Raw genomic sequence first — 23,133 nt, forward strand, 5'->3', positions numbered from 1 at the left:
TTTTATTAGCGGTGATATGAAAAAAATGATAACATGGATTAGATTCTTTTATTTAAGAACGTAAAACAATTCTAAGAAAACTTAGGCACACTGAGACTCACACATAATTATTCTCACCCTCATGACAATCATGCATTTGTGATATCTGATCACTACATTATATACATGTGCATCTGATATACATGCATACATATCATAGTTGTCGCTCTTTTGTCCCATGAATGTTGTAATAACATGTGATAAGCTTATTTTCTACAACCCTTCATTGTAATGAAATATTGACAAGGTGTATCTTTCCTCCCTTTTCTAGACTGGTAGAATCCCATTAAGGGAAATTGCTGATATTATCTTGGAAGCAGCTGACATAAAAAATGATAAACCATGGAAAATGGCTGCTGATGGCAGCTGTCGAGATATCTATCACACAAACTGACGTGCAATCAGAATAAAATGAATACTGAAAGAACAACAATCATGCAGACATTTCGAAAAGCATGTGGATCGTCTTCTTTCCTCATGGTTTCATGTTACCCGGTTCTAACCGAAAATTAGCAAGCTAGCTTTGGGGAATTGCAATCCTCCTGTTGTTGATGCAAAGTTTGTCTTCATTCCTCTGAAACAAGTCACAGATTGTACTGTGAGGTTGCAACTTGCAAGACACATGTTATCATCTACATATACAACAGTTAAACAGTGGTATACATGTACACTATAAAGATAATGAAAGGGTAGATATGCAAATGTAACGGAGGAAGCTAGCAACTCAACTGGGACATGTGCACATGGGAATATGGGGATGTCAGCATACACCATACATAGACAATTATTTGTGTCTCCAATTTATTTCTACCCTAAATGTGCATGGTGGTGATGGTGGTGGTTGTGTGGGAAGTGGGCTTCTTTTGTAACTAATGTAAGCAGTTGTTGAGTACGAGAATACCTATGCGTCGCGGTTGCTCAGGAAAGATGGGTAGCTGTACCTGTAGTACGATGTAAATACTGGTGTTTCACGAATAAATTACCAGAGATGCCAATCATGAATATGACATGAAAAGGGGGTGGATGCAAGGTAATCTACCTTCATAGCCATTTTAGTGTCAGTGCTATGAGTATGACGTCAAACTGAGGTCAAATAAAGCAGCTTCACTTCCAAGAAGATAGCGTAACAATACAAAGTCAAACACCAGCCATATTTGGTGTGACGAAAGTCATGATTCCACACCATGCAAACTGAATGATGTTACCTGTTCGGTGATGTCTACAATTTCAAAAAATTTCAGTCTTATTTCTTGCACCATTTCATATTACCATACACATACTAAACATTCCCTGAGTTACTGTATCGGCAGTGACGTCACTAAACCTTCATTTTCATTTCCTAAAAATTCTTTTTACATTTTGACCTCTGAGTTACACACAGTGCCCACAAAATTTCATCTTGTGTTACAATTTACATTTCTCAATCTAGCAGTTCACTTCACTTCTACCCATGGCCAAATCATAGATATATTGGATTGTGCTGCTTCAAGCCCGAGGGAAACACTGCTGAATTTCAAATAAATACATATGCAATTATCTCCCTTAGTTATGTCAGTAAATATGGACACTTGGACATTATCTACAGATGAATGAACAATAATGGGAAACCAAACTGTGTGTGGGTGAAAATTACAACATAATTTACATTTTAACATTTTCATGGTTTTACCGCAGTAGATTTTGGGTTTCATTTTCTTTTAAGAGGCTGGAATTGGGAGATTCTTCCCTGGCTGCTGTGGTAGATTAATGGACAGCAGGGTCAGGCTAATTCTACTCTGACCTTTTCCCTGAAGACATTGCTGGTGCCAGCCAAATTAGCAGTTTCACATCGATATTCCATCCCTTCTTCTTCCAGCCACAAACCGCAGAGCCATAAATATGCACATGGGAACTACTCTCCAAGCAGAGGAGTTTTTGTTGGTCTTTCTATTTTGTCTCTTTTTTTTATGTCGCCAACCCACACAATGACATAAAAAAAAGAAGAGACAAAATAGAGAGCCTGTCAAAAACGCCTAAAAACACGTCAAAAACCAGTCGGACCCACACCTCTGCTTGGAGAGTACATGGGAACGGGGTGGAAGCCTTTCTCGTGTGAAGATTATCACTGTGTCTTCACACTGTGTTGCCAAAAATATTAGAGATCATTAAATAATCATCATCACTACAAACCAGAAAGGCAGAAAGTAGTGTGCATTTCTAATTTTTCTTCTCAAGGGTACCATCAAATTTTATCCTCAGCTTCTGTGGAACTTATAATCATGCTAGCAGCATGCCCTTACTTGTTTGTTATGATGTCCGCAACATGCAACCACTAATTATGCGCATTTATACACACTAATGCTCAGTGCAGTCCAACAAGCCCACGGTGTCACATAAGCTGACAAACCAGATTAAACCCCTGTCCTGGCTTCCGCTGGAAGAGAAGATCCCAAGGCCACAGACATTACCCTGAGCATCCGACCTTGCCACATACTCAATCTGATCCGTATGAAGGCATGGGTTAACCTCTAGTCACCCCAGGAGCAAATGCAAGCATACGTAATATTACTAATAATGTCTTATTTTCAGACCAATTTTCATATGCAGCTTTCAGCTATTGTAATCTTTGTTTAGACCTTAGCTGTAGTGTTCCCTTGTTGTATCAGTACAGTATTTCCAACCAATATACAAAATTAAGGCACTCAACAGAAATAACTTACCACTCCAGTATACAGATCCCTGTTTAATAGCCTGTTTTCAAAAGCAGGCTAAATTTGTTTTTTAGTGATTCCTCAAGTTGTTTACACAAAGGCCCCCCTTTTCAACACCCAGTTAGTAACTGTAAATCCGCTGAAGCTACTGTTTGAACTGGGCATGCTTTATCTAAATGGCAGATCAGCAGAATAGAACCCCTATGAATTCTGTGGATCAACTTAGACAAACTCACAATAGAATAATAAATGCATATCATCAAAAATTACTTTGTGCATTATAATAACCTATAATAAACATCCTTGTGTTGTCTGTATATTGCAGAGAGGGACACACTCACACTGCAAATCAGTGTTATCAAAATGTGTGTATTGTGAAATTGTCTCTAAACAGACAACAAATTGTCCAAACTCGGGTGATGGAAAGGGAAGCTACATTAGAGTTACATGTGACTGTGAGGTGTGATAATCCGAGATCTGGTAGCCAAAATACTTCTGTTCCACATAGCCTTCGAAACTACGTAAAGTCTACAATAGTACTAGTAGATAGGGAAGGAGGGTTGGATTTTTTGCAATAACTGAACTCAACAATTTGGTCTTTCATGTTAATGTCTGAAATGTATGAATTTAACTTTTCTGAAAAAGAGAAACACCTCATGTTTGTTATACGGGTACTAACTTTTTAAATAGGAAATTGAACAGGAAAGACTAATTATGCTATCTATGCTATGGATATAGATGCAAGTAACAATACACAATCAATTCAAAGTTAGCGCCAGTTAATCCGCCCACTTGCCACGGTGGGTAAAGAAAGGCCATTTTTGAATGACCTGGTTGAGTGACAAACCATCACGTTTACACAAACTGGGCAGCCACCCTCTGGCAGATCCCGTTATCATATCACAGAATTCAGACTAATTTGCATAGGCATGCTGGATTTCTCAGAGGGGCCAGGCAAGGGGTTTTTCCCAGTGGTTCCCTGAGGACCTTTGAGCAATTAGAAGTGGTCATTAGTGCTGAAAAGGTTCAATTGATGATGGTTTTAGTAGAAATATCTGATAACATTACAAAGGAGGCATTTTTTTTCACACACTCTTGGTTCACAAAGGTTAATTTGATTATAGAGTTATTTAGTTGATGAAAAGTGATAAGACCAGGTTGGATGTTGGCCAAAAACAACCACACAAAAAAAAACTTGAAAATGCAAAAAGCCAGGAAAATTACCAGAAAGTCTTTCATTTCAGTGCTGGTATACACTAGAATGAGAAACAGATGCAGAACAAACTGTAATCAAACATTTTACAAGTTGTAAAAACACAAACGTATTGTGAACTCACAACGTGGAGCGTTCTGTTCTTTCAGAGGGTTGCCCACTTTCCTCAGCAATGTGTGAGTAAATGCCAGGGCATACCAGACATCCAGTAAGACCCAATTATGCCTCTTCCAATCCAGCTGCACATGTATAAATGGCCACCCAGTGTAAATTAGACAAGTTCTGTCACCAGTGCTGTCTGGGGAGGGCCCACAACTACTGCATGGCGGGACTACAATTTCCCTTCCTCGTGTAGAGTTTCTTACTCTGATTGTTTCTAGGAACAGGGCAATAGATTTTGAGCACTATTCCTTTGCATAAATGTGTTACACTACAGTTGTTTCATCTTACAACTGCTTGAAACATACTGGTGACTGGCCACTGGGGTTCCCCCAAACACGCCATAAGAAGTGAAATGACCGCTGACCCCACTTCTCCCACACAACCATATTGAATCAGAGGGAGGGTGTATGTGAGGAATGCCCCATCCCTCTCCCACAGTAGAAGCCACCCCAACATTAGGGGATCACGACTCTCAACACTCAGTCTAGCTACCAGCAAAGCCATGCGTCACAGTAACTGCCCCCCTCCCCACAGAGGCCTTTGTTACCTAGGACAATGACCCCTGAAGAGTGACATGAGTTTATCAAAGCTTGACGAGGGATAACCACATTGCACAGCCAAAACCTTGTGACCAGGCCCAACCACTAGGAAGCCAGGAGATCCAGACAAACACAAGCTTTCCCCTGTTGTCCCTACACATTGGTGCAGGGCTGTTTAAAGATTAAAGAAGCTTGGTCCCTGGGTATACTGTGTACATGTGTAATTACCACTGCATATCACTAGCATCAGCTGGCCTGTCTACAGCTCAAGCCAGAGTTTCAACAAGAAGCAAATGACGAATTCCTTACCCCATCGTTCTGCAGATTGTTGGGACGGTCAGGTGGAAAACTCAGTAATACTTGGGAGGGAAATCCTGGGACATTAACTAGTGCCTGATGGTTTTGTGATTGTTGGAAGATTCTCCCTCACAGTACAGGATCAAGCAAGGGTTTTGTCTGGTTTCTTGCTGGGTCAGGCCACACAAAGGGACTCATGAATATTAATCAGCTGCCCTCATTTGCATGTGAAAGTCCTTCTACGCATTTGCAGGGAGGAAATTTCAACCAGCTAGCCTGGTCATGACATCATCAGCCGTTGTTATAGGAGACGTAAACGCCCTACTCACGTAGGCAGCATGGAATCCTTCCAAAAGTCATGCGTCAAAAAGCTGTTATACCTCGATGATTAGGATCTATTTTTGACTGGTTGGGGGTTGACACAACATTATGCAAACGTTTGCCTTGCCTTAGGCTGATGCTTTGTAAAGGGAACAAAAAGTAGCGACAGCGTTGCATAAAAAGACAACAAAGACAAACATAACCTACTTAACCAAGGTGTAAATTGAGAGGCAACAAACAAACAAAAATGGTTCAGTTGTGAAAATAAATAACCTGCTGCAAGATTAAGTCTTGTCAAATAAAATTTGGTTTTAGAATGTTGAAAACATATACATGCATTTATGACTCAGCAAAAAAATTTTCTCATGATTTCTGAATTGCCTTCAATAGCTTTTTTACAGGTAAGTTGATGCAAACTGATATATTTCATGATGAAAGAACTCCAATCATATTCCTACTGAAGATGACACAAACTTGATTATGGCATATTTATCAGGTAATGAGCAATTGCCAGGGGCATAAATTGTCGTCTCATGTGTTGTAATCTCCGATTTCATTATGTTTATATTAAACACAACTGTGGTTTGAAGAGGCTTGGAGACCCAAAACAGCAATATCAGACATTTTATCATCTGACATCGTCACACTTCTGTATATGAGCTTATCTAATCTAAATCTGTTTGGGGTAAAATCTAACATGTATGTTTATTATGTTTCCACATTTAGCTTATAGGACTCTTGCCAAGAAGGGCAAAATATACCTTCTGTAAAGTGTTGAATATGAAGTTAAGTTTCACATTCTGATATGTACCTTGGTATCTTCATCTGTCATAATTCTTATACGTACAGAAATATCAAATTACAAGTGTAACTGGACACTACAGGTATCCAGTCTGGGTGTGGTCACTCAGCACCTAATTGTCCGTTTTGTCCTTCTGTATTGTCCTTCTTGCTCATCCATTCACCTTTCTGTCCACAGTAATTGAAAACACTCCAGCCATTCAATAACACAATAGAGGGCAGAGATTCTGCAACCATGTTACTTGACTTGCAAATGCTGGCCACATTGTGCTCAGCAATTTAACGACTCTTCTATTTTATGGCTGGCTACAGGTTGCATGATTTTAACCCTCCCCCTGTTGCCAAACACCGAACCAAATAGAACCTTACTGCCAAAAAGCTTCACAAGCAGGGAAAGGGTTAGCTTTATGATATGCGAAGTTGGGTCATAACAAGGAGGTTAACCTCCTTGATCATAACAAGCGGGATATATGAAATATAAGAACAAATTGTGACCTCATCTAACAAAGGAAGATATACTAGTAACCTGAAAAAATGAAAAAGCAATCAGCTGACACATGTGATGTTAAAGAGTTTGCAGATGAAAGAAAGAAAAACGAACACACCAACTTACGTTGATTAAGGTTAGACATCCAGGTAATAAGATACGCCAAAAAAGAGCTATTCAAGCAACTGAACTGGATGAAATTGTCAAAGTTTCAAAATTTCAGGATTTCATCCAGTTGCTTGAGTAACAGTACTGTTTTTTGGTGTAACATACCAACTTGTTCCAAATATACTTTGATATTAATCACTTTTTTTGTACTGCCACTAGCAATTTCAATTTCATCTAATCTTTGGGGGTGTCCACTGTCCACAGGTAAATACTCCTTCTTATGTATGACCTTACATTTTGTCCATTCCCTCCAGGCAGCTCAATGTCTCTACAAGCAACGCTTCTACAGTATCCGTTTTCAATGACTGCTCCAAACAGGAAAGTACATGTGAAGAAGCATAAACAGGAACCATGCATTACAAGTCGGAGAATCACTTCCCATTGTGGCAGCAACAAACATGACCTTAAATTAGCGAAGGAAAGTCTCAATTGGCATTGCGGTTGAAAAGGCCATTTACAAAGTCCGCTTCCTTGGAGTATATGTAGCTTCCTCAAAGTCATACATGTGCAGGAAGTGTTAGATGTTTTCACAACAGAAGGTTGACATAAACATGAACAGTTTTTATCAGAACTTTCAAACTAGGCACAAATTAACTAAAATTTTTGCAGCACACTACTGTTAGCAGAGATAGTTGCCAGACTCGCCCCAAACCACATCCTAAACCATATCCTCTGTTAGCCTGTGTGTGGTCCTCTTCCCAACAAGCTACGAAATACTTTTTTTTTTAATGCAGCTTGCAAAGTCAAGAACTACAGTCTTCTTTTCTTCCAATCAAACTTTTGAAAAAAAAATTCTTCATTACCGGTAGACCACCTTACTTCAAGGTACTGGAATCACATTTCCTTCCATGGTTCCAAAGAGCAACATCACCAACCCATCTATTTTTTTTTTATTAAGTAAACCATCCTTGCTGTCCCAACACTGCTAATCCTACTCCTTTCTGTTGCACTTGTAACAATCTGCTGTTTCCTGAAGCCCTATAGCTCTATACACTGTAGACTTTTCCTAAAACTTTAGATTGACTTGCTCGGTGCACAGAAGCTGTCAAGATGATTTTGCTTCATGCTCCATTATCGCTAAGTTGCAAATAATTCATTCTTAATGAGCCATCTGTACTAATGAGCGTGCCTAATTAGTACCATGAAAGGGATGGTGGTCCAATCCAAGCTAATTTGAACAGCAGAGCTTTCTTTGAAGTGACTTTGGTATACACCATTTTCACCTTGGTGATATCTTGCTGCTCATTATTTCTTTTATTCCAACTTTATCCAATATGAGAGATGCCAAGATGAATCTATTCAAGTGCACATCAAGGAAGTATTTTCATTGTATACACTGAAAAGTGGAATAAGCCAATCTGTTGGGAAGGCAGAAAAGTAGGTTATCATGGCAGTTTTGTGGAAACCTTTACTTCTATCTGGGTGGTCAGAAAGAGAGGATAGCTTGGGGGAAATAATCGGTACCACCTTCCTCTGCCCTCAGGCATTACTATACAGGTGCATTTAGAAGTGATTACACTACTTAGTACTCAAGCAATGCCCCTCTTTTTCTATCCTCCTTTCTTCTATCCAGACATTAAACACAGGGTAATAAAGCCAGTATAGATCAAACTCTGACAGGGATTTCCAATTGTAAAAATTGAAGTTTACAAACAAAGATGCACATCTGTTCATCTGTTTCTCATTTTATTTGTTACTTCCCAACATCCACCCATAATGTTGCAACTTGAAGACATGCTTATTCATGCTAGATGTTTACCTTCTCGCCGCTGCCTAACTCTGCCATCAACACAACTTAGGTGCCAAAAGGCTTCCCTGGTAAAACTAACGATAAGCACATTTTCATTTTAGATGGAAAATCAAACACACAAAAAAAAGGTTCTTACCTTACTTTCTACATTGTAGATTGGTTTGTGGAATTTGGTTTATGGAATTTGGAAGATGTATGGGTACAACCTTTCTGGGAGCTAACATCAAGAATTAATCTTAAGCCAAGAAGACTGTGAATTAAGCCAAAAAGGATCGAGTAATTGAAAAATGCAGCAGTTAGATTCCGATTGCTGCTAAAAAGTAGGCCAACATGTTTTGACACAGTGGGCCATCAGGAAAGCAATCAGAGCCCCTTGCAATGATGGGTTGCATTAACCTGCTTTGGCTGGCTAGTCACTGCCCCTTCTCAACTGTCTCCTTGCCCATTATGTAAGGTATCTTTCCATTGTCGGCACAAGCAGAGCAGAACGCCGCTCTACAACCTGTCATTGTTGAGAGTCGGAGAACCAAGGAGATCCGATGTAGCTACTCAGGCTGACATGAGGGTAAATTATTGGTGGGAAAAGGACTGCAAATAAATGTAAATGCAGAAATGTTTTCTGTTCAGGGTTTTCGTGGTGACCATCTCACTGCGAACTTAAAGCCACCGCAAACATTTTTACCCAATACTGTAGCAGTATGTGACTATAGTGCTGTCGCGAACTTAAATCACCCATAACACTCTATTTTCGCCTTAGCACAAAATAAAAAAACACACAAACTTAAATGCATTTACAGTAGTACCTAGGAGGGTAATATAAACACAGAATACAGAAGCTTGCAAATGTACAACAGACCTGTTCTAATTCTGAATCGTTAATTTGAATCCTACTAAAAATATGACATTACCACCCTTCACTGTGGATGAAACAAGTACGCTACATTTTAAAAATATGCCAGGTCTACGAAAGTCACAATGCCTTCCCCCATTTAAACTTTAAACTGACAAGTGTTAAATGGATACATCCCTTTTACGTGCAAGATAAAACGTGCAGGGGTGGAGGCACCAATGAATGATTAGTCAATTTGAATATGACCTAAACATCATGCCTACTGCTTTGATACAGCATCCAGTGCCTAAACACACGACATTTGATACAGATACAGCTCCGCACAGGCACGTGTTTCTTCATGTGACTGAGCGCCCACTGTCCTACTGTGGCCCTGAGTCACACATGTTTATCCACCACCCTGCCATGTAGACCATGGATCTGTCCCACAGAACTGGTTCCCAGGACAGTTTTTTATTCTCGGACATTGAGAACAATTAGCGATTTGACCATGGACAGATTTGTTTTCCACAGATAGGATACAAGTGCATGGTATCTTGTCAGATATCAGTTTGGCGAAAGAAATTAATTATCTGGGATAGGGTTAACAAAATTATCCAAAGAACATGGAACTCACTAATTGTTAAAGTTAACTTTAGAAGGGATGGACAAGGACAGACATTGGAAGGGGAGGTGACCCCAAGAGGGTAGTGCAAAATCATTGGTATGATTTTGAGTGAACAGTGCATACATTGATTAGCACTGTAACATTCTGCATCTTGTTTTATTCTTTTGTCACCTTTCCGTTGTGTGACATAAATAGACAAACAAATCGTATCAATGACTTAAGATCATTTCCCAAATTCTTTAAGTGGGTAAACTTTTAAAATGCCTTTCCAACACCTGTTAGAACGACACAATTTGGACTTTTGTCTGCCAGTTGTTTCAATCAAGATTGAATTGCACAAACAAACAAACAAACAAACAAACAAACAAACAAACCTACCTACCTACCTACCTACCTACCTACAAAAATGGTATGTCAAGAACTGGCCATTACTATTACCTGGCATCCAACAGCACTACTGTATACTGATGGACATCTCAAGGGACTGACAGGTACCAAGTCATCAGCTAATGTTTAAATTATCTTATCTCCTATCTCCTGAAGGTTTCCCATCACTTGAAAGGGTGGAATGACTCTTCTTAAGCTTTAGCCCTTCAGTAATAGCAGTCTGTTCTTCTTCTAAAGTGCTAATGTGATGTCCATCATTAGCCTCCATCTATCTTGAAAGACAATGGGACTGGGTTTGCCATTTGTGATGTTGCAATAAAGTAATAATATCTGTCTTTGCATTCAAACAGTTTCGGCCCCTCAAATTCCAACCTTGTCATATTTTGATGGTGAAAAGCTAACATTTATCTTAAATCAAACATGCACTACCTGTCTTTATGTTCTAAGAGTTTTTGCCCCTCAAACATTAACCTTGTCATATGTTGATGGTGAAAAGCAAACATTTATATTTCAAATTAAACGATGCAAAAATATCCATTCTTTTACTGTGACATTTTGTTTGAAGAAGCCTCTTACATGACATTGTTGCAAACTATTCACCTTTTGTGTTACCTGCTGCCCATCAGGTAAAGACTACAGTTAAAGCCCCCATTCCACTAGACGACGGCGATCGCACTGCACTCTCGCTAGCTGCGACCTAAATTGGATTTGTCTGATCCTTCATTTCATAATGAGAATATCATGCAAAATGTAAAAGTATCACTGAAAACACAACAAAACATGCAAAAGATTTGGTTTTAATCTATAAAATTCATTGAGAGTTCAGTTCATTTTGAGATCGCAGAGAGAGTGTGGTGAGAGCGCTGTCCTAGGGGAATGGGGTGCTTACATGTACTCAAGAACTTAAATATTGTGACGATTCTTAGTTATTTCTGTAAGGCTTGTTTGATGCCAACACACTCTGCCAAGGCCCTGCCAGCACCAGCCTGCGGGCCTTAGCAGGCATTTCAGTGACGCTAACAGCTCCTATCCTAGCAACTGTATCACATTTCTGTGAACTCACAAGTGCTGTTGGATTAGCCTTGGGAAAGAGGTTGTTTTTTTCACGAGGGTGTTGACCTCAGTTACACCCTTGGGAAGGTTAGGGTTTTGTCCAGGGTATCATCCAAGTACAGCAGAAAGAGGCAAAAGCTCCATCTTCACGAAAACTATATTCCTAACATGGACATCTAACTCATTTAGGAGGAGGGAAAACAGAGGAGAGCATTGACCTCAATGAAAAGCGGCCTGCGTGCCGATTTGAGCTTATCATGAATAAACAAAGGTTCAAACAAACAAACTCTGTGAAATGCTACGATTTCAGTCACATCAAAAAACGCTCGAATAATCAGAGTCTCCTTCGTCACATTGCCGCGCCAGCACTTTGGCGTATGTCATTAGGTGGACTCGACATGAAGCGTTAGTCTGTTCCAATCTATATTCTAACCCAAAGAAACAAAAGACTTCCCTGTTCAAAGCCTACGTATATACATTTATAAGCCGCATGTCAACTGCCAGAGCAGTTGAAACTGTGTCCCCCTTCCCAGCAGCCTCTTTATTGCCACCACTCTTTAGCCACAGATGACTCGATCAATAATCAGTATTGATTGACGAGACTTATGACATTAAGTAAACCATACTGTCTGCAGTGGGCCCAGGGAACCAGACATCTGTCCTGCATCAGAATTGACCTGGTTGCAGCAGCATGATAACTTTCCAGGAAAGGTTGCCTGGCTAGCCTCCTTGGGCAACCAGATCCCAAGCAACCTGTTTATGAATGTAGGTTTCCTTGTGAGCTACTTAATTTTGTCAAAAACAGAATATCTTCCGAGTCAAAATAATTTCAAAGTCTGTTTATGATACCCAAATATTCTTCCATGTAAGACAGTTGCGTCATTACAGAACAAGAATAGATGACTGCCAGCAGAAATCACAGGTAGCATACAGCCATTTCTTTAATGCACAGTTTGTCTGGAGTGCCACTGTGGCTAAAAATGTATTTCGAAGAATCAAATCCTGCGTCACCAACCTCCTTCCTTATCTTCTGTAATCTCCATAAAGCCAAAGCACAATGTGGAAGAAGTTCTTCTTCAATTAAACCACACACTTCTGGATGCTTGTTGAAATATGCATTGGCTTACTACAATGGGATTGTGAGGTGTTTGCACATAAGCGAGTACATCACTCAGTAACAAGGCAGATGGCACCTGCACTGCTAGTGCTAGAAGACATCTGAATGTGTGCAGTAAGATCTGGGGTATTTTCTCCCGAGAGGAGGGAGACCCAACAAAAAACCGAAAAGTAGAAAGACGTAAAAAAACCCGTGAAAATACGTCGAAAACACCCGGATCTTACCTCTGCTTGGAGAGTAGTTATAGTTTCCTGCCGAGATGAAAACTATAGTAGTGTTTTTCCTAGATTGTAGGATCAGTACTTCACATCCTCAACCTGTTTGACTTATCAATGTATTCAAGGGTTCGTGCTTCTGTTAGGTGTTCTATTCTTAGTATTTCAATGAGGATAATGCAAGCTGCACAATATTCCAAGGATAATAAAAATACACTTCTTGAAGTTGAAAATAGCATACAAATTACACCCTGGAACTGCTGGCCAAAAACCTCTTGTATGAATACACTGGTATGTGCACTTGGCAAACCTTCAAGTACAGTATTCCTGACTACGACCTTGATAAAGTGGTTTTAAAAGCCTTCCAATGCAAAACCCAAAGCACTGGTTGTGTAAGAATTGTGCAACGTTTTGTTACTACTGACAGTGTACATGTACATGGTTAGGTCTAGCATATCATATTTCTGCATTGAAACTCTAGAAAGAGGAAGAGACAAGAGGTTAAAAAGGAGTACTGTTTAATACATATAGTTGCAGAGTTTCAGGTTAAACATGATTCTTTTCAAAATTACGCTGCTAAACGAAGTCCCTAAAGAAGCTGTTGGTAAAACTAAAAGAAGAGACAAAGCTATGCATAAAAGTACCTGCTCACCAGCCATGAAAAAGCGACCTAGATACACTAATCTTTCCTGCACGCTCAACTGTTCCAACTTCTGTTCGCAGTTCAGTACACAACTGGTTCAAGATAACAGCAACACTGACAACAGTAGATCATACTAGATGCACGCAACAACAAACGACACATTACTACTCATCTGAGCACATCATTTCTGACACAGTCAAAGACCACCAAAACAAACACCTACCTTGTCACCTCCATGCTTGTGCTAATGAATAGCTAATTGTAGTGTTCTTTTTGGACCACACCCATAAGAAACCTGCAGGGCAACTTCTAATCTATGCACCACTTTACCTGCCTAATTATTCAATTAACCTCATTTCACCGCAAACTGGTTGTACCAACTCTGGCTGTCTCAAACCTTGCTGAACACTATCCGTTCATCATTGTTTGAAACTGTCCTGTCGGAAGGGGCACTCACAGGGTGTTTCTAGGCAAGAGTCGTGCTTACAGAGAGACTTGTTTGATAAACACAATCTTGGAAGAAAAATTAGAGTAGGAATGATATCTTCCAATTAAAAACTCGAGGCAGATCTTCATGTAATTGGCATAATTAGAGAGTTTTCTTATAAATTGCTCTCTCGAGACCAATTCTTGGTCATCTAAAACAAGCTATTCTAAGTGGAGAAGACATGTGTATGTGTCTGGCAAGCTGTCTTCTCAAGCATCTTCTCTTATTCTACTAAATTGCTGCCATGTTTAAGATATCTAAGATTTGTATTCATAAGAAAAATGTTCTTGTTTAAATTTTTCTCCTTTGTACAACTTGTTTTCCAACAATTGTCTTGAAGTACAGTATCTTAAGGTGTTCGGCACTTGTTTCTTCATCCCAAGATTTCAGTTTGTGTTTCAAATTTGCTAATGCATTCATTATCATAACACGCCTGATTTCTTGATAAACTAATTTCATTCTTTAATCTGTTGTTCTTAGGTTATAAAAACACATTTTCATCAATTTCAGGAAGTTGTCGGGAAGTTCAGATTTTTTGGACAGGGAGAAATTTTTGTCCATGCCAACAAGTAAATTTCCGTCCAGAGACAGGTCCAGGAGACAGCCCTGGTCTGTAGGCTGGTTCTTGACACCCTTCACTTATGCATTTGGATGAATCCACAGTTGATCAGAGAATACAGCTGCTTACCTGCCGATTTTGGCGAGAATTTGTCGCGATGCGCCGCACATACCGCCAGCAGTCGGTAACCCAGGTCCAGGTCATACCCCTGCTGCGCCGCTACTCTACTGACCACCTGAGGCAAACACACAAACATGAAAACAAACGGTTAAAGTCAGATATACAACTTTGGTCTTCGGTTATATCCTTGCTTTGCTACTTCTCCACTGACCACCTGAAACTTACAGAGGAAGGTTGGACCTGGCTACTTGTTTGATTTCTATACAACATGAAACCAATAAAAGGAGGTAAAATCAATATATTTCACCCGTAATGGGTGAAATATTAAAAAACACAGGATTCTTCATTGCTAGTCTGACAGACACTTTCAAGTTCCATGATTGAGGGTACTCGTGTACTCATCTGATCATCATCATATCTACCTCCATGAATGATTGGACATGGCATTGTACTTTTTGGGGGGCAAAACCCAGTCAATGACAAGAAAGTCTCCAGCCATATGGAGAAAGACTGAAGATACTATCAAAGACAATTTTTCAGGTGAGATATCTCAAAAAACATCTAAGAATTACCACTTTTCAAAGTCTCATAACTCTGCTGGGTACCCTAACACTGCCACATTTAACTATCATTAAAGAAAAGAATCATCATGAATCTAAAGAGATCTACAAATGCAGCATCAGTAATCCCGAGGTATGGCACACTTCCAGACGTGGACGATATTCTTGAGAAGGCCTTGATAACACTGACTCTTTAACGTGGCAGTCATCTAGAGTACTCGGCTGAATAACTGTACTTGTACTTGAAAGAAGGATTTTATAACATTACAATGTTCAGTAACTACTGGTGTCTATTGGGTACAAATGCATTTGTGTATGTTAATGATCAGGAAATGTTGTATTTCTGTATCACATGGTCTTCAAACTTTAAACAAAAAATTATAGCAATATGCTTGAGACTTCTGGGTTTATCCTCATCACACAGCAAGTCAGGTGAAACAAAGGTGAAACAAAGGAGAGTGACTTTGATCCAGTTTAGCTCACTGAAGAGCTATTTTTCCACTGATCATGACAGAGAAGACCTAAGACACACACTATATACAGTATTTACAGGTTCATTGTACCAGGGAAATTCCCCTAGCTCTTTTCCACAAGAACAATGAACAATGGACCACATCTTAACATCCTGTCCCAAGGACTGCGACCCTTTCCGGTAGCGCGCATGTCAGGTGCACGACACAGCCGGAATCGAACTCACAGCTTCTAGTTCCAGAGGCAGGGCCGCTAACCACTGGACTATGCAGGCTACTAAACCTAGCCTAAGTGAAAACCTAGCCTTTATACTTGTCAAGTTGTCTTGGCACAGGTAAAAGTCGCGTGGCTGCTCTTTGATGGGTACACAGGGTTTTTCTTAGCACAACAAGGATGGACCTACACAAGTGCAAATATACCACCGCTCAGTACTGCTTCTGTGCCAAGCTTACACAAAGTGTAACTCTCAGGTAAAATAAACACAGCAAGCAGGGATAGAAACCTAAGCTATTTGCCACCACCAGAGCATTCTAGAAGTATCAACCATACATGCTTGGAATACTTGAGGCCCTAGCTTTGGGTGGGTAGGACAAAAACACCAGGCAACACTGGCTGCAAGCACAGAGGATCATGTGTCAGGGGAGAAACCTGTTTGAATATGGACAGACATTACTTTTCAGCAGTGTGGGCAAAGCGGTGTAAGATTTGGGACCACTCCTTCCCAGAAAAGATTCAAACTCAAGAGGAAATGCGCATTTCTGTGATATGATCCTAGACTGTACCTGTACAACAATTTTGAGGCATTTTCTGAATATTCAGGTATTGCCCTTTTGAGACAACACATTTGTATCTGTAATATTTTCATTTTCTCTATTCATATATTGTTGGAACCACCTCAAACTTACAGTTCATAAGACTTTAAATACTTTAGAATAATGAAGATCGTTTATTTGAAGTAAACTCGAGGACATAGGAGACTCAAAACAGACTCTTTTCATTTCATTATCAAAATTTCTATTAACTGCTTTTCCCAGACAAATGTACAACAAACACTTTTTGTCTGAAATCTATAAATAGGAGAATACATTATGATTTTTGAGTACAGTTATCCCTTGATAATTACCAGTTCTGTCACTCTGCATTCAAAACAACTCATCTTGGGACTTCAGATTTCAAAAGTGATGCACAATGGCAAAGAAACATGAGATCACTTCTGACACACAGTTGCATACTTTTGATACCAAACACTGGATTGTATGTCCCTTTGCTGAGGACAACCAATTGAAATGTATCCTACTACATAGCTCTTGAGCTAAAATGTTACTCTTTTTATAGCTGAAGAGAGATTGCAAAGCTCTGAACACAATGGTTGTAAAATATGAGCAGACGTATTGGGTATCTAAAGGGCTGTAACATACCATGTAGAATAGCATGCTACTAGCATCACAACAACAGATGCTTTGAATCTGGGTTTGAAAATACTGTAGCAAGATCTTAACGTTATACAAAACTGGGTAAAGCACAGAGGCCAGGTTTTTTTTTTAGCAGTACACTGTATTTAATGATATAAAATAGGAACTACTCGATAAAGATTTGTCACTCAGGTGCATTTGTGCATCAGACCATACAATAAAGATTTTCAGGTGGACAGGGAAGGATGTATGTGGTGTCCAGCAGATCTAAGGCCACACCAATTTAATTTCTTGGTTAACGGATTTTTATTTTCAAAAAAAATAAAAAAATTTAGAAAAAAAAATCATGAAAACAGAAGGCTGGCCTTTCATGATTTTTTTTTAAATTTCTAATTTTTTTTTTAAAATAAAGATCCGTTAACCAAAAAATTAAATTCGTGTGGCCTAAGTACAAAGTTGAATAAAATATCTGTTCCACGGAGAGCTTCAAGGCTCAGAGTAACAGGTGTTGTAGATGTTGCCCCCTAGCAGTTTTTCTTTAAAAACTGAAGATGCATTTTTCTTGTTTAGACATTTGATCATCATGTCTGCTCCATGTCGGCAATGTGACTGACTGCTCTCTGGAAACATGGTGACGTCTTCATTTCCAATTCACAATGTGACCTACTTAGTCTAAAGATAAATTGTTGTCACCTGCCCATTACCAAGTAATATTGAGGGCTTGGCAATCTCACAAATGTCAATGCCTTATCTTCTTCAGAGGAACACAGCAATTGCTGATGGAAACCGTAACAACATTTTTTTTTCAATGTCTAATGTTCCATTTTGGTAGTTATAAGCAAGAATCAATTTGACTTGTACGGATAAAAATCCATGTCTTCCATGCAGCATCCAGTTGAAAATTACCTGTCCCGTCTCTTTTAACTGGCCAGGGTACTATAATGTCTTGATCATCATCATCTTCATCCTATGCCTACAAGTTGATGATATATAATATTATGCACTTGCCTAAGCCTATATATGGCCTCCTTCATATGCAATTTGATAATGTGCAAGCCTAAGACTATACCAATGCAAAGGGACACTAAAACAACATTCAAGTTGGTATTCAGATAAGGCCAACATGAGGCCTAGCTATACATGTAAATGCTCGCCTGGGTGCCACCCTACTGTGTGAGGGGAGTATGGGAGCCCTGGTTAAGTAACAAGGATGGCACCTGCCACCAGGGCTACTGCAATGCTCTACCCCCAAAATCATATCATGCCACGGGAGTGATGAGTACGATGAGGACATGGCTGTTTCCTTTCTCAACTCAAACCTTATCCAGATACACCTGTCAGCCATTTTAACTTCCTGCAGCTAGTGGTGACCAAGCTTGGTCAGCGTCCAACAAAAATGCCGTTGTGTGCAGTTTAAGAGAGAGGGTACACTAGCGAAGATAATGGCGATAATGATTTCCCAAGTCACCGATTACAGTCTAACACTCGGACATGGCTGGACTGTTTTCCTCTTCTCACAATACTCATATATCCATGAATAGTTTTATCAGGTTGGTTCTTATGCACAACCAAATGTTTTATTCAAGGCAACGTGTATTATATATAGTGGAAGGTGACAGACGGTCACCGAAACGTCGGCTTGAATAAAACGGTTGTGTATAAAGAACTTTGTTATCCAATACTTGTATAGATTGGTGTGGAAAACTTCACCAAACTCTTTATTGGCAAAAAGCTTTCAATAACCACAAACCACATCTACTTATGCTAGCTACCCTGGCCAATCAGAGATAGTCATATGGGTGTGGCAATACAGTGACAGGCATTTTTATAGGCAGGAAGACAGAGGGCAGCCATAACTGGTGCCAATGGGCAATATAATGGCTGAATAGGGGATTCATTACCTCTCTACTTCCACCGCTCTGGCTTTACTTTTGAGACCATTTACATTAGGAAGAGGCTGGTCCAAGCTGGAAAGATTTGCTGCTTTTATTTACAATATGAGGCCAGCTTAGATGCCACTATTACATCCAAATTTAGACTTGTGTCCAAAAGACTGTTTTCTATTAAGATCTGTTGGCATTCAAACAATTCTTTCACATGTGTTTGACAGGTGTGTTGGCCTACAGTCACTGAAACATTTCCAAAACCTACTTTCAACCTGGTGGGACTAATTTGAGACAAAACTCATTTTTAGCCATGAAAACTGGAGATCGACAACACTACTGAGGCAGCGCCTTCCTACCTGGTATTGGACTGGGATTCTGATTTTCTGACTCGTGGAATCTGACATTTTTGTTACCATGAAAAAAGAAGGGTCAAAGCGAGACAGGTGTTTTGCAAACAGCATTAATAGGTATTAACTTTCTCTCCTGAACAGCCTCCCTGCCGAGATGTTAGCATGACTTCCGCCCCCTCATCTATACCTTCCCTTCATCATCATCACATCCACACGACCTCATCACCCAAAGTTAAACTTTCTCTCCCACTCTTGATGGAGTTCTTATAGCCAACAGCTCTTTACTAAATGGAGTATACTTCTCTCCTGGGGGTGCTCTGTCGGCCATAAATACAAACTCACAGTCCCGCAATCATTTTCCGCCATACTTTCAATAATAACACGGGTCCAGGCAGGGAGGAATGCTGGTATCCCTGCGGTCCTATCCGTGCTAACTACACCCTAACAGTCACCATATAAGGGAGAAGGCCAGGCAGGGTGACGCCAATAGGCCTGGAAAATATTCTCTGTTATGGTTGGTGGAATCAAAACAAGGTGGAACATTTCAGTTGCAGAGAGGCGTAGGATTACAAGCTGAATGGTAGGGCAAAGCCAGCAATATGTAATGGCTCAACACAGCTCCAGTCTTTTCGCTGACTGGGTCCATTTGTTAAAGGGTAAATCAGTTCACGGATTCAACATAAAAACTGGAGGGACCCTCGCTGCATTTCTTGTGATATGATATTCTACACATGCACACAGGGATTCAATCTGATTGGTTACTAGTCGTGATGATTGACAAATGAACTTCTAATAAAAAGATACCTGCAGTCACAATCAAATTTCCAACTGTGTGACTAATTTTAACTCTCTGTTGGAAAAGAATGATCCAGCTCCTATATTGAAATGTACTTCATTTTTCTATTTCTCATAATCATACATAAATGTAGATATATCTTTATCATCTTCCTCCCTAATCCTTCAGAATTTTGTGACACCTTTTGCGGAACACATGCAGTAGTAGTGAAAAAATCAGAGCAACCTGGTTGCAGCTAATCGCTTGCAAAATATTCAGAACATAATACGGTGTGTGAAGGCTGGCATTACAATAATGAGATTATTGATGGGCTGTTACCTTCTGCAGTACAGAGTGCATTTCATTTTGATTAATACCAAATACCTGTTCCCTTCTCTACAGTCTTGATTAAGTTTCAATAAATCTTGCTTCAGATAAAACAATTTTCCTTGTCCAAATCCTTCTCAGATAATCAATAACAATATAACAAACTTTGAAAATGCCATTCCTCCAGCGGCCGATGCTCAATTATTGGCCATCTTGTTCTTGCTTTTGGTCATGGCAACAGCATAGAATCAAAACAGGCGTAGTAGTGGTGTTGAAAGTGTAACACTGCTTTCTATAATTTAAAATTGTCATGTTTGGCCACATGTAACATTACCACCTCAGTTTACCTATCTCTATTAGTAGTCTTAGGCTTCTTGCTACATGCAACGTTCTGCCTAACTAGTTGAACAACACAACTTTCCAGTCACACCAACTATCAAGCATAGCAAAGCATGCTGGGAAGGGTGAGATCACATGACCAGCAGGTGACAGTGATATGATAGGCAGGTGGAACTGTCAATCAAATCTGTTTACCAATGAAGCTCTCCTGTTGACATAACCCAGATCTTTTTGTGCACCTGACCCAAATACAACTACCTAATGTTGACTTGTGCAGATAAGAAGAAGACAACAGTCTTCCCTACTGGAAAAGCAGAGATTAAAATGTAACTGACAAGGCAGGACAGACCTATTCATCCTTTCTGACAGCAGGAACCTAGATTATTGTGGAGCTTCAGCTATGGTAGTGGACGACACTAGGAATCACAATCATTTTAATGGGAATGTTGAATGAAAAGAGCAAGTGACTTTCAGAACTGTTTTGGGGTTTGACTTACTGAGAAAAGGAAATTGCGCAGGGCTGTCTCCAGTCTTTAATTCTTTTACGTCGCCTGCTCATTGTTTGGGAGCCTGTGGTGTTCATTTTCACTGTTAAATATGTCATTTTTAGCTTACGAAAAAATATTTCTTTTATCAATTTCATGTCACGAAGTTCAGATTTTTTGGACGGATGGGGTGAAATTTTTGTCTGTCGCAGCAAGCAAATATTCTGTCCCGGGACAGAGGGACAGGTCCTGGAGGCAGCTCTGCACCTGCTACTAGCATGATTAGGAAATATAGCCTCAATCAATAATCATGCATTCTTCTTACCATAAGCATGATATGATAGCCTGAATTTTAGGGCTCCTGTTATCAATAACTTTGGGTTTCAACTTCAAGGATATTTCGATGGTCACAACACAAACAACTCTCTAACCATATGAAACTTTTATTTCCGCAACCATTTTTCTATGTACATGTACAATACTGTGCAGATTGATACAGAACAGTTTCATATGATGGTCTTTTATGCTAGTTTATAAGACATGACCACAGGGAATGGACGAACGTATGAAACCTTTCTCTCCACAACCATGTGGCTGGATACAATACTGTGTAGATTGATACAGAACAGTTTCATATGAATTATCTATTTATCAATTTAATCTTTAGACACCTGGGTGGCCCAAACAGCTATGCTAGCTGATTTCCGTTGGGGCCAAGTATAACATATACAGACTATCAAGGGTCTTTTGTGCTAGTTTATAAGACATAACCTCAAAAGATGTACCAACTGTATGAAACCTTTCTCTCCACAACCATGTTGCTAGATACAATACTGTGTAGATTGATACAGAACAGTTTCATATGATTTATCAAGGGTCTTTTGTGCTAGTTTATAAGACATGACCACAAGGAATGGACTGACTGTATGAAACTTTTCTCTCCGCAACAATGTTGCTAGATACAATACTGTGCAGGACTGTAGATTGACACAGAGCAGGTTCTAGCCAGCCTGTTGGGGGTAGAGTTGCATATTTTGCGTATGTTTTGGCTGTGCCATGGTGTCGCTATGAACACCAGCATTACTTTCCAAAGGGCCTACTCGACCTCCCCTACAAAGTGGGGGGGAGGGGTGCGGAGATACCCTGTCCTTTTTATCCCTGCACCAATTATTTTGCCAATTGCATGCATGAGTTGTTTGAAGTGCTGTTAGAGGGCCAGGTGAGTATACAATGTTCCCCCACATAGATGGTGCTGACTAACTGTGGTTAGCAAGGGATTTTTTTAGCCAGCGGTCACTACGGAGGATGGTACTCAGGCTAGGTGCCGACTCACTTGGGTGGGAACAGTGCCTGAAGAAAGGCAGGGTCAGAAATGCTTTTTCAGCCATGGTTGCACAATGGTACAAGTTCAGGTTGGCCAGTATGAATGAATGATTGTTTTTTTATTGAGAAGACATACATGTACACTCAAGATCTATCTAGCCAGCTGTCTTAATTGATGTCAGACCTTACAACATTCAAAACTTAAGTACATATTGACATGTGACAACCCCTACATGGTATACATAGGAAAATATATGAAAGAATGTCTAGACGATAGAAATTCCGTCAATGACTGTAAGAACCCATTCTAAACCCATACTATTCACTCTTGTATTAGGGAGATTAACCTTTAGATATATATAGAACTGTAGTTACCAGCCATACTTTGTGCCTTGTACAATTGTTGCGCAAAAAAGGCATCTTTAAAATAAACATACCAGTGAATAAAACATGTTTGAAAACCAACTACATGTGCTTGACAAAAGGCAAGGTTTCTAACGCAAATGCTTGAAAGAGCTCATATTTCAGAAACAGATTTCCACTTCCAGATGTCCTATGAAAATATCATTATATCATGTAACATTATTACCTGCTTTACGCTTTCTTAGATATCAATAAACCTTTTAACGACTTACTGCTATAGTGATAATCATTGTCATTAATCTGATAATCATGCTGGGCAACCATAAAAGTTAGATAT

The 23,133-nt window shown here is 39.7% G+C and overlaps 1 protein-coding gene across 15 annotated transcripts in view; it reads right to left on the reverse strand.

The window, feature by feature from the left end:
* Positions 1–23,133, reverse strand: part of LOC136449172 (zinc finger MIZ domain-containing protein 1-like) — a 120,421-nt gene that overhangs the window by 35,256 nt on the left and 62,032 nt on the right. For 12 of the 15 annotated variants that reach the window (XM_066449030.1, XM_066449029.1, XM_066449033.1 and 9 more), the window contains one exon: positions 14,515–14,620. In XM_066449030.1, the coding sequence (XP_066305127.1) occupies positions 14,515–14,620 (106 nt within the window). Of the gene's footprint in view, positions 1–4,066; positions 4,162–4,952; positions 5,143–13,562; positions 13,586–14,514; positions 14,621–23,133 lie in introns of those variants that run through there. The other 3 variants (XM_066449042.1, XM_066449040.1, XM_066449043.1) reach the window with 3 other exon arrangements.

This window comes from Branchiostoma lanceolatum, chromosome 14, assembly GCF_035083965.1.
Source record: "Branchiostoma lanceolatum isolate klBraLanc5 chromosome 14, klBraLanc5.hap2, whole genome shotgun sequence".
Lineage (NCBI taxonomy): Eukaryota > Metazoa > Chordata > Leptocardii > Amphioxiformes > Branchiostomatidae > Branchiostoma > Branchiostoma lanceolatum.